This window comes from Rhinoraja longicauda, chromosome 4 (genome assembly GCF_053455715.1).
Source record: "Rhinoraja longicauda isolate Sanriku21f chromosome 4, sRhiLon1.1, whole genome shotgun sequence".
NCBI classification, from domain to species: domain Eukaryota; kingdom Metazoa; phylum Chordata; class Chondrichthyes; order Rajiformes; family Arhynchobatidae; genus Rhinoraja; species Rhinoraja longicauda.
In genome coordinates, this window is record NC_135956.1 from 56,746,644 (window position 1) to 56,762,845 (window position 16,202).

Consider the following 16,202-nt stretch of genomic DNA (forward strand, 5'->3'; position numbering starts at 1 on the left):
AGCCAAACATTTAATCTAGATTGAGAATAGTTGAGGCCCAAGCATCAATCTCTGCATTACACCACTGGTGATAGCATCACAACATGAGAATGGCCCATGTTCCTACTCTTTGTTTTCAATGTGGTAAACAACTCTCGATCCATGCTGATATGTATGAGCCCCAATTCCATGTGCTCCATCAATGTTCAGCAACCTGTCGATGTGGGACTTTATTGAAAATGTTTTAAACAACAAAGCACACCTGATCTCGTTCCCATTCACCTATTTTACAGGAACTCCAGTAGATTAATCAAAAATGATATTCTTTTCATAAATTCATGTTGACTCTGCTCAATCATATTATAATTTCTTAGCACCTTACTATAACATCTTTCATGAGTATAGAAGTTGGGAGGTCATGTTGCAGTTGTACAAGACGTTGGTGAGGTCGCATTTAGAATATTGTGTTCAGTTCTGGGCACCGTGTTATAGGAAAGATATTGCCAAGATTGAAAGGGTTCAGAGAAGATTTACGAGGATGTTGCCAGGACTAGAGGGTCTGAGCTATAGGGAAAGGTTTAGTAGGCTGGGTCTCTATTCTTGGGAGTGGAATTTACACTGGAATTTAGAAGGATGAGGGGGGATCTTATTGAAACATATAAGATAATTAGGGGATTGGACACATTAGAGGCAGATAACATGTTCCCAATGTTGGGGGAGTCCAGAACAAGGGGCCACAGTTTAAGAATAAGGGGTAGGCCATTTAGAACGGAGATGAGGAAGAACTTTTTCAGTCAGAGGGTGGTGAAGGTGTGGAATTCTCTGCCTCAGAAGGCAGTGGAGGCCAGTTCGTTGGATGCTTTCAAGAGAGAGCTGGATAGAGCTCTTAAGGATAGCGGAGTGAGGGGGTATGGGGAGAAGGCAGGAACGGGGTACTGATTGAGAGTGATCAGCCATGATCGCATTGAATGGCGGTGCTGGCTCGAAGGGCTGAATGGCCTACTCCTGCACCTATTGTCTATTGTCTATTGTATAAAATCAAAAGAGGAATAGATCGGGTAGATGCACAGAATCTCTTGCCCAGAGTAAGAGAATCGAGGACCAGAGGATACAGATTCAAGGCGAAGGGGAAAAGATTTTATAGGAATCTGAGGGGTAACTTTTTCACACAGAGGGTGGTGGATGTATGGAACAAGCTGCCAGAGGAGGTAGTTGAGGCTGGGACTATCCCAATGTTTAAGAAACAGTTAGACAGGAATAATGGATAGGACAAGTTTGGAGGGAATATGGACCAAGCGCAGGCAGGTGGGACTAGTGTAGCCGGTGGGACATGTCGGACAGTGAGGGGAAGTTGGGCCAAAGGGCTTGTTTCCACACTCTATAACTATGATAAATTCCAGTGTTTCTCTACTATTAAATTCAACTTAAAAATGTGGTAGTTCTGTTTCCTCCCTTCCTAAATAGTATCGTCACTAACATCCAACTTCAATAATATAAAAAAATTATAGAACTATAGAATATGACAACCACACAAGTGTTTCTTCGCTCATATTATTTATTTTATTTTCTCATTTATTCTCGACCCTTGATTCCCTTTGGTTTATTGCAACTTTTTCTTGAAAACAGATAGAGTATTTGTCTAATTCCTTTGCCACTTTCTTATTCCCCATTATAAGTTCTCTTGTCTGCCTCTCAATTACCCACGTTGCCTTTGCGAATCTTAGCCTTTTTTTTATTTTTTAAAGCATAACGATAGAGGCTCTTTTTACACTTCTCACGAGTTTACCCTCATATTCTGTTTCCCCTCTTCTAGTAATTTCTCGGTCAACCTTTATTGAATTCTAAAACACTCTCAATTCTCAGGCCTACTGTTTTTCCTGGCAACTTGACAAGTCCACTCTTTAAATTTAATACCATCTTTATTTTCTCACATAATCAATGGTTGGATCATGTTTCTTGTTGTGCTTTAGAGCTTTAAAGGAATACATATTTGCTGCAACTCATGTGTTCCTTCTTTTGCGGCAAGACATTACCTTTGCACAATTGTCCCCTTTAATGTAGTTTGCCAATTTACCACAGCCAACCAACCCCTCATAACTTCATCATTTCTTTTGTTAGCTTGAAAACCTTCCTTTCAGATTAAACTGTCATTTTCAAAATTAATGTAAAATCCTACATTATGGTCATTTTATTCCTAGGGGCCCCTTTAGAACAAGATTACTGATTAACTCCTCCTCAACACACCATACTAGACGTAAATAAGTCTGTTCTCTTTTGTGGATTGCTTAACATACTAATTGAGAAATACATCTAGTATACTTTCCAGGAATGTGCTACGGTGATTTGCCCAGTCTATTTGTTAATTAAAGTCCCCCATGATTGAAAATAAATCACTAATTTTAAGCACTTCTAATTTCAGCGCTGTTTTCCAAACATTGGCCCTTTCAAAGATTAAGGTATTTGTCAATGAAATGTGAAAACAGACATTAAACTTTCCTTATAAGAATAGTACAAGTTGAAATGGAATATTCTATTCAGTTTGTTTCAGGGATGTTGAGAATTTGTGATACAGAGAATAGCCCCAAAATCACTTTTACACAAATCAAAAGTGCAGCAATCACAATATTCTAAAGCAATCACTAGATTTATTGTACACATCTCAGCCTGAATAAAGAGCAGCATTCGCTGCATGTAAACACATTTGTAGAAAGAACAGTAAAACAACCAAGAAGGGGTAGAAATCAAACATCAAGGCTCAGATTATCCCTAGATAATGTATGTGTTCATTAAACTAATCTGAAGCCAAGAATTCTTTCCAGGCTACGATCAGATCTCCTTTTCCTGCCTTCAGTAGGGGGCATCATTAACTCAATCTCCCGACCATTTGCTCACCACAGTTCATAACAGTGTAGATGAAAAAGTACGACTTGAACATTCCTCCATCTTCGGTGAGTCACAGGATGACTCTATCACAGTCGTGTCCCGGCTAAAGGATAGCCTTTGTAACCATCTTATTTGCCAACGTGTGCAAGTCATTGTTGCAGTTTCTGGCAGGCCTGAGCAACAGCATCCTGTGTCAAAGTCTCTCATATCTGAAAGGACTGATTGAAAGAGCCAGGTTTGTTAATAATATGTACCTGACAAACTTTTTTCCTGCAGTAACCTTTCAAGTCAGTTCAACTATGACTGTATCCTAGCAACGTGAAATGTCATAGCAAGTTTAATTGTAACCCTTGGTGAGGCAGACAATAAATGTGCGCAGAGGTAGAGTGGAAGCTTACAAGTTAAGCCTTACTTTAAGAATCAGACAGAAATGACCTAGCTTTGTTTAATAAATTGATAATTTATTTTTTTCATATTTTGAACAGCCGCAGTTTCAAACTCAATGGTGCTGCAAACAACTTTTGCATAAGCATTTTACAAAAGTTAAACGTGAAGAGCAAGACCACTCACTGCCTATCCATTTACCAGAGGAATGTTAAGTCAATGATAGTTACCCAATACTATCAAAACACAATTCTTCCCTTAATGAGCTAAATGGAAGCGAACACAAAAGGAGTGGAATTGTTGACAATAGAGAAGTCTACCAGTAATGTGACAACTCTGGCTGAATGCAAAGTGCGGCATGTCCAGTTGAGGCTTTCACGGACTTTGCGTGATAGTTCAGCTGTGAATCCTGACCTACTGCAGAATACGGTAGATTTAACCCACTAATCCAGATAATAGCCTCCTCTAATCTCTCCTGCTGCACAGAAATTACAGGCTGATTCTGCTGATTGCGGAAATTCAGATTGCATTTGTTTTCTGTCTGAGCCAAACATTCATGTACACGTGGGAGAAGACAAAAAAAATCCAGATCACTTGATACTTTTCCTCAAAAGAATCTAACACACACTGGGCACAGCCACAAAATGCAGGCTTATTAATACATCTTTAATGCTTTGTGTTATTCTTAAACAATATATTGCCTAGCCTGACCAAAACATTGCATGTCATTTAAAGATAGTTTGGGATTTTCCAACAGTAAAAGAGATACCTCCCCAACATCCTCAATTGTGATTATTTGTCCTCCAATACACTTCCCTCCTAGCTTCCTGATGGGATTACATACCCTATCTGCCTTAACTGGCTCTTTGGCTAGCATTATTTAAATTGTTGTCCCAATTACAATTGAAGACCTGACAGCTGAGTGGGGTAATGACAGCATGCATTTCAACCCAAGGAAGGACATTCTATTGACTTTGTTCAGAAATGATCACAGAGAGCAAATATTGGAAAAATACACAAAGAAGGTCATAATACTTACACAATATCATCTATTAGGATCAACTATATCCTCTGCATTGCTTCCAAGGCACTGCCATTACATTACTGGAGCACAATGCGCACACTGACCCAGGGCTTCCCTGCTTCTCTGGCATAGTTTTGGCAGCCTAAAAGGAAATTCCCATCCAATCAATTGCTTTGATGGACACCCTTTCATTATTGGATCTAAGTTCAATAAGAACAGTGACAACCAAACAAATTAATGCACCCTATTTGTAGAACTGGGGGGGGGGGGGGTCACCTGGATGCAGAGGCATCCAAACCTCCATTTGTTACAGAAAACAAATCCTCACCTTGGCTTCCTCGTTCACATCCCAGGTGAAAGAGATGGCATTGTAGGCAATTTCTTCAATGTTTCCAATGGTGTTGAAGCTCTCTTTGTAATCAGCTAACATGGGGAAGAAAAAAAAAGACGGCAATGTGGTGTGAATAGGCAGACAACAGCACTTCAGCTCATAAAGAATGACCTCTGGGACAGATACTAGAAAATGATCAGCATCAGGAAAAATGTCAATAGTTGTGAAATTGTTGACAAAAGACATTTGTTCACCTTTGGGGAAAGGAACCAGCTAACTCTCTCCATATCATGTGACTTAAACTCAAAGTCCCACATCATACTACCAAAATTAATCCCGCCACCTTCAAAGAACAGACAGGTAGATAGATGTCACCGGATTCTTGAGGGCAGGATTGAAATGGAACCACCAGCCAGGTTGGGTGGGGGAAGAGGATAAATGGTAGAATTGGGGAGTGGGTGGGAGTGGTGGTGGATAACCAGAATAATCTGAGAGTAGGAGTGCTCTGGGAAGCAGGTAAGTAATTTCCACACCTCACCAGTCTTCTAGTTATGCAGTAGATTTTAAACCATGCTGTCCCAGGTGTGACCTATATCAGGCACCCCCAAAGCAATGTGGTCTGAGTTATTCTGCAAAACTTTGCAATAAATTTTACATGGGGAATAATGTGATCATGTGTGGTCCTGATGCTGAAACTGTGTACTGAGAGCAATTTTTTGCACAAGTCACCTGTTTGAAATCTTGGTCCTTGATCCTTTTTTGAGAACATACCAGAGAACAATTTATACCTGTTTAATCCTGCCATGGATTCAATATGCTTAGCAAATAATGGGAGAAATTTATCAAGGTAAGGCAAGGCAAGTTTATTTATATAGCACATTTCAGCAACAAGGCAATTCAAAGTGCTTCACATAAAACATTAAAGAGTAGTTAAAAGCAATTAAAAGCAGTCATTAAAGAGAATAGAAAATAAAAACAAGCTAAAATAGAATAAGACAGGTATAAAATACAAATTTAGAAGTTACAGTGCAGTGTAACAAATGAATAATTATTTGATTTAATAAAAGGCAGCCTCAAACAGAATAGTCTTCAGCCTCAATTTAAAAGAACTGAGAGTTGCAGTGGACCTGCAGTTTTCTGGGAGTTTGTTCCATATATGTGGTGCATAAAAACTAAACGCTGCTGCTCCATGTTTAGTTCTGACTCTGGGGATGAAAGCAGACCTGTCCCGGACGACCTGAGAGGTCTGGATGGTTCATAATGGAGCAGAAGGTCAGAAATGTGTTTTGGCCCTAAACCATCCAGTGCTTTATAAACCAACAGTAGTATTTTGAAATCAATTCTTTGACAGACTGGAAGCCAGTGTAAAGACTTCAGAACTGGAGTGATGTGATCCACTTTCTTGGTCTTAATGAGGACTTGAGCAGCAGCATTCTGAATCAGCTGCAGCTGTCTAATCCATGTTTTAGGGAGACCTGTAAAGACAGCATTACAGTAGTCAAGTCTACTGAAGATAAAGTTTTTCCACGTTCTGCTGAGCCATAAGTCCTTTAACCCTTGATATATTCTTAAGGTGATAGTTGGCTGACTTTGTAATTGTCTTAATGTGGCTGTTGAAATTCAGGTCTGAGTCTATGACTACAAGACTTCTGGCTTTGTCTGTGGTTTTTAACATTGCTGATTGAAGCTGAGCGCTGACTTTTAATCGTTCCTCTTTGGCTCCAAAAACAACGACCTCAGTTTTGTCTCCGTTTAATTGAAGAAAGTTTTGGCACATCCAAACGTTGATTTGTTCGATGCACTTACTCAGTGTTTGTATTGGACCAAAATCCCCTGGTGATTATGGTTATGTACATTTGTCTGCATAATTATGGTAACTTATTTTGTTGTTTTTCATTCACAAAATGCTGGAGTAACTCAGCAGGTCAGGCAGCATCTCAGGAGAGAAGGAATGGGTGACATTTCGGGTCAAGACCCTTCTTAGACTGATTTTTCACTGTTTTTCATAATCTGAGGAAACATGTAGATATCAAACAGAAGAGGCCCCAGAATGGAGCCCTGGGGAACTCCGCATGTCATATTTGTCTGCTCTGATGTGTAATTACCTATAGACACAAAGTAGTAGAAACATAGAAAATAGGTGCAGGAGGAGGCCATTCGCTCCTTCGAGCCAGCACCGCCATTCATCGTGATCATGGCTGATCGTCCCCAATCAATAACGCATGCCTGCCTTCTCCTCATCTCCCTCGATTCCACTAGCCCATGGAGCTCTATCTAATTCTCTCTTAAATCCATCCAGTGATTTGGCTTCCACTGCCGTCTGTGGCAGAGAATTCCACAAATTCACAACTCTCTGGGTGAATAAGTATTTTCTCACCTCAGTTTTAAATGGCCTCCCGTTTATTCTAAAACTGTCCCCTGGTTCTGGACTCGCCCAACATTGGGAACATTTTTCCTGCATCTAGCTTGTCCAGTCCTTTTATAATTTTATATGTTTCTATAAGATCCCCTCTCATCCTTCTAAACTCCAGTGAATCAAGCCTAGCATTTTCAATCTTTCCTCATATGACAGTCCCGCCATCCCAGGGATCAATCACGTGAACCTACGCTGCGCTGCCTCAATTACAAGGATGTCCTTCCTCAAATTAGGAGACCAAACCTGTACACAATACTCCAGATGTGGTCTTACCAGGGCCCTATCCAACTGCAGAAGAACCTCTTTACTCCTATACTGAAATCCTTTTGTTATGAAGGCCAACATTCCATTAGCTTTCTTCACTGCCTGCTGTGCCTGCACGCCAACTTTCAGTGACTGGTGTACAAGAACACCCAGGTCTTGCTGCACCTCCCCCTTACCTAACCTAACTCCATTGATAAAATAATCTTCCTCCATGTTTTTGCCGCCAAAGTGGATAACCTCACATTTATCTATATTGTATTGCATCTGCCACGCATCTGCCCACTCGCTCAACCTGTCCAGGTCACCCTGCAACATCCTAACATCCTCTTCACTGTTTACACTGCCACTTAGCTTTGTGTCATCTGCAAACTTGCTAGTGTTGCTTCTAAATCCCTCTTCCAAATCATTAATATATATGGTAAACAGTTGCGGCCCCAACACCGAGCCTTGCGGCACTCCACTCGCCACTGCCTGCCATTCTGAAAAGGACCCGTTTACTCCTACTCTTTGCTTCCTGTCTGCCAACCAATTTTCTATCCTTGTCAACACCCTACCCCCAATACCATGTGCTCTAATTTTAGTCACCAATCTCCCGTGCGGGACCTTATCAAAGGCTTTCTGAAAGTCTAGATACACTCCATCCACTGGCTCCCCTTCATCCATTTTACTTGTCACATCCTCAAAAAATTCCAGAAGATTAGTCAAGCATGATTTCCCTTTCATAAATCCATGCTGACTTGGACTTATCCTTTTACTGCTATCCAAATGCACTGTTATTACTTCTTTAATAATTGACTCCAGCATCTTCCCCACCATCAAAGTCAGGCTAACTGGTCTGTAATTCCCCGTTTTCTCTCTCTCACTCCTTTCTTGGAAAGTGGGATAACATTAGCTATCCTCCAATCCACAGGAACTGATCCCGAATCTATTGAACATGGGAAAATGATCACCAATGCGTCCACTATTTCTAGAGCCACCTCCCTGAGGACCCTGGAATGCAGACCCATCAGGCCCAGGGGATTTATCATCCTTCAGTCCCATTAGCCTACTCAATACTATTTCTTGCCTAATGAAAATTTCTTTCAGTTTCTCTACCCCCCATAGATCCTCTGTCCTCCAATACATCTGGGATATTGTTTGTTTCTTCCTTAGTGAAGACAGATCCAAAGTACCTGTTCAATTCTTCTGCCATTTCCTTGTTACCCATAATAATTTCACCCGTGTCTGCCTTCAAGGGACCCACATTTGATTTTGCTACTCTTTTCCTCCTAACATATCTAAAGAAGCTTTTACTGTCCTTCTTTATATTCTTGGCCAGCTTCCCCTCGTACTTCATCTTTTCAGCCCGTATTGCCTGTTTTGTTACCTTCTGTTGTCCTGTGAAAGTTTCCAAATCCTCTGGCTTCCGGCTACTCTTTGCTGTGTTATACATCTTTTCTTTTCGTTTTATTGCATCCCTAACTTCCCTTGTCAGCCACGGTTGCCTCCTGCTCCCCTTAGAATCTTTCTTCCTTTATGGAATGAAATGATCCTGCGTCTTCCGGATTATGCCCAGAAATTCCTGCCATTGCTGTTCCACCGTCATTCCTGCTGGGATCCCTATCCAGTCTACTTTGGCCAGCTCCTCTCTCATGCCTTCGTAGTCCCCTTTGTTCAACTGCAACACTGACACTTCCGATTTAACCTTCTCCTTCTCAAATTGCAGTTTAAAACTAATCATATTATGATCACCACCTCCAAGCGATTCCTTTACCTCAAGTTCTCTTTATCAAATCTGGTTCATTGGAAAACACTAAATCCAGAATTGCCTTTTCTCTGGTAGGCTCCATTACAAACTCTCTTTCTTGGGGTCCAGAACCAACCTGATTTTCCCAGTCTACCTACATATTGAAATCCCCCATTTTCACAGTGGCATTACCTTTCTTACATGCCAGTTTTAACTCCTGCTGCATCTTACACCCTGCATCCAGGCTACTATTTCTCTGTTCTTTAAGTAAAATTCAAACCCAGTTTTCCCAATCGGTCTAGTAATATGGTGTGGTCGACTGTGTCAAATGCAGCACTGAGATCCTGTAATACTAAGACTGAAATTTTGCCACTCTACCTCACCAACCGACCACAGTATGTGAAGACAAAGGACCTGGTCTCGAACAGGATGGTCTGCAGCACTGGGGTTCCACAGGGAACAGTGCTAGCTCCATTCTTGTTCACCCTGTACACTGCAGACTTCAGGCACAGCTCTGCAGACTCCTATCTACAGAAGTTCTCTGACGACTCTGCCATCGTCGGCCTCATCACGGGCGACGAGGATAGGGCGTACAGAGAACTGATCAAGGAGTTTGTGGACTGGTGCCAGCGGAACTGCCTCCGAATCAACGCGGGGAAAACCAGGGAGATGGTGGTAGATTTCCGCAGGCGCAGCCAGGTCCCCCCCGATTCCGGTGAACATCCAGGGAATGGACAACGAGAGGGTGGATTCTTATAAGTACCTGGGTGCCCACCTCAACAATAAACTGGACTGGACTGAAAACACTGATGCGCTATACAAAAAGGGCCAGAGCAGACTCTATCTGCTAAGGAGACTCAGGTCCTTTGGAGTGCAGAGGGCACTCCTAAGGACCTTCTACAACACGGTGGTTGCATCGGCCATTTTCTATGGAGTGGTCTGCTGGAGCAGCAGCATCTCAGCGGCAGAAGGGAAGAGACTCGACAAGCTGGTCAGGAAAGCCAGTTCTGTCCTGGGTTGCCCCCTCGACAGTGCAGGTGGTGGGAGAGAGGAGGATGGTGGCAAAGCTAACCGTGCTGCTGGACAACGACTCCCACCCCATGCAGGACACTGTCACTGCACTGAGTCGCTCCTTCAGTGACAGACTCCTTCACCCCAAGTGCGTGAAGGAGAGATATAGGTCCTTCCTTCCCGCTGCTGTGAGACTGCACAACCAGCACTGCTCCCAGCAGACAAGTCAACAATAACAGCTAAGAACACACTGAAAACAGATGACAATTTATGTATCTTTTATTTATTTATAATGAATGACCTCTTGCTCTATTGCTATCCACTTTGCTGCTGTAAATTTCCCCGGTGTGGGATGAATAAAGGAATATATTATTATTAAGTGGATGTCATTGAAGACCTTAACTAAAGCAGTCTCAGTGCTGTGGTCGAAAACCTGACTGCAAGACATCAAAACAGTTGTTTACTGACAAGAAGTTGTTAAGCTGTTGAAAAACAGCTTTTTCAATAATTTTATTTAAAAATTGAAGGTTTGAAATGGGCCTGTAATTGCTCATTAGTGACGTGTCTAGATTGTTCTTTTTCAAGAGTGGCTTGATGACTGCATTTTGCAAGGCCTTTGGGAAGACACCCGAGAGAAGAGACGTGTTTACAATTTGTAGAAGATCTGAGGCCAAATAATTTGAAACATTTTTGAAAAAGCTTGTTGGCAGAATATCAAGGCAGCAGGAGGAGGATTTCAGATGTTGTATAATGTCCTCCAGGTTTTTATGGTTGATCGCACAAAATAGTGTCATGGCATTTGAATTGGTTTTACGTGGACACAAGGATGATATGCATCCTATACCAGATATGGAGGCACTGACTGCTTGTCTAATTTTCTGAATTTTGTCAGTGAAGGAGGCAAATTCATTGCAGGCCCTGTGGATAGAAGTTCAGAGGCTACTGACGCAGGAGGGTTTGTTAGCCTGTCGACACTAGCAAACAAGGCACGTGCATTATTATTGTTTTTGGCAATGATGTCGGAGAAGGACCGCCTTGCATTTCTCAGCTCCAAACCATAAATGTGAAGTCAGTGGGAGATTTATTTTTTTAACTCAGAAAACAAAATAGCTGAAGCAATTAAATGGTTGAATAGGGAACAGAATTTAATATTGATAATGTAAGTATTCTTGTCTGGAGACATACACCAAGCTGTTGTTCACCGACAATAGCTCTGAGTGCAATACAATCATTCCCTCAAAACTGATCTGATCCGTAACCTTCTTTTGCAACTGGATACTTGACTTCCTCATCGGCAGACTTCAATCAATACAAATTGGTAACAACATCTCATCACTAACCATCAATACAACATACTCCGTGGTCTCAAAATGAAATGGAAAAACTACAGCTGGAATTAAATTACACGGCTAATATCTGGGCACTAGATTTGAATAGAACAATCTGCCAGAATTGAAACGGCTACACCGCAGATATCAAGCACAGATATAACACCAAATTCATTTCCTTCATGCAATGTCCTGAGAACCTGCTTCCTTCTAGCAGAGTAGTATAGCGTATAAGAAATAAGAACAGATGTAGGCCAACCAGCCCTTTGAACCGTCTCCGCCATTCATTATGATCATGGCTGATCTTCTCCCTTAGTGCCATTTGAGCACCATCCCCATATTCCTTAATGATCTCTCCGTTTGGGATGAACAAAAAAACTGAATCGCTACAGACATGTGGGAAAGAGAATTCCAAATACTCAACACCCTTTGAGGGAAGATGTTTCTGCTCCTCTCCATGCTAAATGGTTCACCTTTGCGTCAAACTGTGCCTGTTAGTCCTGGATTCACCTGCCTGCATCTAGCCTGGCAAGCCCTTTGAGAACATTGCATGTTTTGATGAGACCTCCTGTGATTCTTCCAAATACTGGACTTCATCCAAGTCAGAATGAAAAATGTTTTTGTTCGGAGCAATTTGGGTATGCTCATACATAAATCACTAAAAGTTAACATGCAGATACAGCAAGTAACTCGGAAGGGAGTTCAAGATGGGAGATGGTACACAACATACAAGATGGGAGATGGTACACAACTGTTCATAATCTATATCAATGACTTGGATGAGGGGATGAAGTTTAACAAAGTCATGTAAATTGATGATACTCTGCCAGTGTGCTCTGAGGAAAATGCAGGGCCTCACCAGATTTATCACTGGATTGGTGGATTTGTTATATATTAAGCGATCAGGCCTATGCCCCTTTGAATTTAAAAGAATGTGAGGTGATCTCATTGAGACATACAACATTTGTACAGCACTTGACCAGCTGGATGCAGAGTTAATACTTCCACTGACTTGAGTCTGTAGAACCATAAATAAACCTTAAAAAAAAGGGGTGGCCATTCAACACAGATGAAGAGATTTTGTTTTCATTCAGGGATATTGGATCTTTGGAATTTATTACCCCAAAGAGATGTGGAAGCTCCGGTGCCAACCATATTCAAGACAAAGATTGGTAGATCTTTAGACATTAACTAGAGCAAGTTGATCCGTTGGGCCCATTCCTTGTAGAGGGGGAACAGGGAAGGAGAGAGGGTGTCACTGAATGAGCCCTGTACCCAAAGCCTCTCCTGTATTGGTGTAGCACCCTCAATCCCCCCCCACTCAATCCCCTTATCCCCCCCTCCTCCCCTCCACTGACCCACTTCATAACCCTTACCCCACCCCACTAGTCCCTCCCCTGCCCCCACCCCATTCCCTCCTATCCACCCCCACCCCCCTCCTCACCAGGCGGGCGGCAGCGCTGCTGGCGGCCATCTTGTTTTGGCGAGTGAGGATCAAATGAAGTCGAAAGTGGCCCATTGTGACGTCATACGCTGAGGACTTTCAGGAAATGGGTTAGAAAGTGAATTTTTAAACTTTAAAATGTCTGTAGCTTTAAAAATGTAGCTTCAATTTGAATTAGAGTTGTTAGATATTATGCCCAGGATAATGGAGAGTAATGTGGTGCAGAAATTGTGGTGCTATGGTGTACCGTTTTGGCTGTGCGAACCACCAAAGTTATGGTGCACACATACACACGGACAGTGAGTCTTAGTAATATACTAGACCAAGAGGACCCATTGGGCCCAAACCTCTCCTGCAATGGTGAAGCACCAACTCCACCACCCTCCCCTCTCCCCCCTTCCCCTCCCCCCTTCCCCTCCCCTCCCCCCTTCCCCTCCCCCCCCCCCTCCCTTCCCCCTCCCTCCTAGGATAGATTTAAACTTTAAAATGTGAATAACTAAAAATATAACACCGATTTCAATGAAACTTCTTCCATTAACACCAAAGGGACGACGGTGAGTAAGGTGGGCCTAAAATTGTCCCGCTATCTTATAGCGTTTTGGCTGTAGTTCAGGAACAAACAAACAAACAAGAGTTTTAGTATATAGATACTAGACCAAGTGGACCCGTTGGGACCATTCCTCGTAGAGGGGGGGACAGGGAAGGGGAGAGGGTGTGAGTGAGTGAGCCCTGGACCCAAAGCCTCTCCTGTATTGTAGCACCCTAACCCCCCCCACTCAATCCCCCTTATCCCCCCCCTCCTCCCCCCATGACCCACTCCATCCCCCCTCCCCACTCCCACTTGCCCCTCCCCTGCCCCACCTGCCCCTCTCTTACCCCACTCCCCCTAGCTCTGCCTCCACCTCCATTTCCCCCTCCCCACCCCTATTCCCCCCTCCCCCACCTCCCTCCCCTCCCCCACCCTCCCTGCCCGCAACCCTCTACCCCACCCCAATCTTCCCTCCCCACCCCCACACTCCCCCACCCCACCCCCACTCTTCCCTTCGCCCCACACCACCCTCCTCCCCACCCCCACTTGCCCCCCACCTCCACTCTCCTCCCGCCACCCCCTCCCCCACCCCCCACTCTCTCCTCCCCACCCCCTCCCCACCCCCTCCCCCAATTCTCCCCTTCCCCCATTCTCCCCTCTTCCCCCACCCCCACTCTCCCCTGCCCCCATCCCCACTCTCTTCAGACACACAGACAGAATCAGAGATGAGGGGTTAGGAAAGTGGCACTGTGATAAAAGATCAGCTCGGATCTATTGAAAAAATAACCACATGAGCCCGATTGTCCTACTCTTGTTTTGTTTCTTATATTTGTGTATTCTAAGTACTAAACACTATGGATTCTAGAAATCAGAAATGAATGTACATTTGTATAGTATTTTTCACATCTTCAAACATCCCCTGCTTCACAGCTAATGATATGATCGTTAACTCGAGCCATGGACATTAAAAGTAGTCACTGGTGCAAACTTTCATCATTGATATAATGATTTAGGGACATTGCAAAAACATCTACACTCTACAAAAACAAGACAAAATGTTTACAATAACCTGAAAAGCTCGTTTAAATTCTCATTAAATTATTAACATTTTAACATTAACAAGGAATTGTGCTTCAACGTTTCTCAATGATGTACATTACTAGGCTGACATTACATTGTTTTCTAATTCAACAAGTCACTCATCATTGCACAGTATTATGGATTATAACATTAGTATTATAACAGTATTATAACATTAGATTAAGAAGCACACACTTTATTCCTTACAATTTAATATTCTGTCATGCAAAACTACAGTGAAATATATGGGAATTTTTAGTGGAGTTAATTCTGCCAGGTTTTATTTCCCACAAACATTTAACATTGTTTGAGATTGGATATACGACTGGAAACCTTAAGACTTGTCTAATTTACAAAATCTAGTAGCAAAAGCATCAGCCTATAAATGTGTTTAATTTGTTTTTAATTATGTAACACGCAATTCTAGACACCAAAATCCCCAGTTGGAATGGATTTAAGGATCTACAATTGTTCAAGTAAATTAAATCAATAAGTTACCAAATGATTACCAGTCTATGGTACCATCAGATTTACATAAAATAAACAGCTCTGCTCATCCCATCCAATGAATCTGTACTCCGAAAGCAAAAGCTAATTTAATATATACCCAGACTAACACATTAGCAGGCGAGTCTTCTTGAATAAAATCAAAGTCAACTCGTTAAAAAGAAACCTGACTGAATCAATACTATCAGGCAGAGGAGACCATAAAATCCAACTTAAAATAACAAAAATCAAAACTCCTCCCGTGGCTAGAACCAAATTACCTATGGCTGAATGAGCCCATGATCAAACAAAGCAGCCTGTCTCTGGCTGACAGTATGTCAGTTGATTATGCCAGCCAAGGTCCCGTTAACCTTGAACAAAGGCAAAGCTACTTATCAATTCCCATAGACTATAACTTCCTGAATGCATTTGCTTTGGTGTTTAATCAGTCCAAGGTAAATAGGTGGCTTATCAGAAGCTACCTGTTTGCACTGCCTGGAAAACAAACTGCTTACCTAGACATAATCCAGCATCCAACTCTTATCTCCAGGATGTGTTCTCTATTGGCAGCCATTCCTGCCCAGAGGCTGGAATTCATGCCTGGGAGTAACTCCACCACTTGGTCATCATGACAAGGATACTGAACTAAAGGCTAACTGGGAGGGCAGATGGAATTCTCACCACCTCCAGTCCACCACCTTTCATACTGATCTGGTCAAGTTACCCTCAAACTAACACGTCATTCAGTCATAGAAGGCAAATAATATAGAGGGAGGGAGGCCATTTAGATCATCCTATCTACATCACTCAGATGAAAGAAATACAGCTTGATCCCATCTTCCAGTACTGGGTCCATACGCCTGCAAGTCACCAGTCTTCAAAAGCAGATCCAAGTACTTTTTAAATGAAATAAGTGTTTCGCTCACAACCTTTAAGGCAAGAAATTCTAGATTATACCACCCTCAGGGTGAAAACACATTACCACATCGCACACCTCTAATCCTTTTACCAATTTAAATGATGCTCCAAGTCAACAATTGCAAGAGTCAATGATAACTGAAGCACTCCGTATTTATCCCTGCTTTAACCTCACTCAACACGTAAATTTTCCCACCCATAACCGTGGGCACATTCTGGACCTTGTCTGCTCCACTGGACTAAATCTACATCACCTCTCTGGCTCCGACCCCACTCTCTCTGATCACTTAGCCATCACCATGTCCGTCAACATTCCCACCCCAGCTCCAAAGCAAAAACGCAAAATAAACTTCCGCAAGCTGAACTCTGTTTCACCTACCTCGCTCTCATCCTCCCTCT

General features: G+C 42.6%; 1 protein-coding gene across 1 annotated transcript in view; it reads right to left on the reverse strand.

Annotated features, from left to right (window-relative positions):
* The window catches only part of grhl2b (grainyhead-like transcription factor 2b), a 94,231-nt gene that overhangs the window by 21,471 nt on the left and 56,558 nt on the right, over nucleotides 1-16,202 (reverse strand). Inside the window, exon 8 of the mRNA XM_078397786.1 lies at nucleotides 4,599-4,693. Coding sequence (XP_078253912.1) covers nucleotides 4,599-4,693 — 95 coding nt within the window. The remainder of the gene's footprint in view (nucleotides 1-4,598; nucleotides 4,694-16,202) is intronic.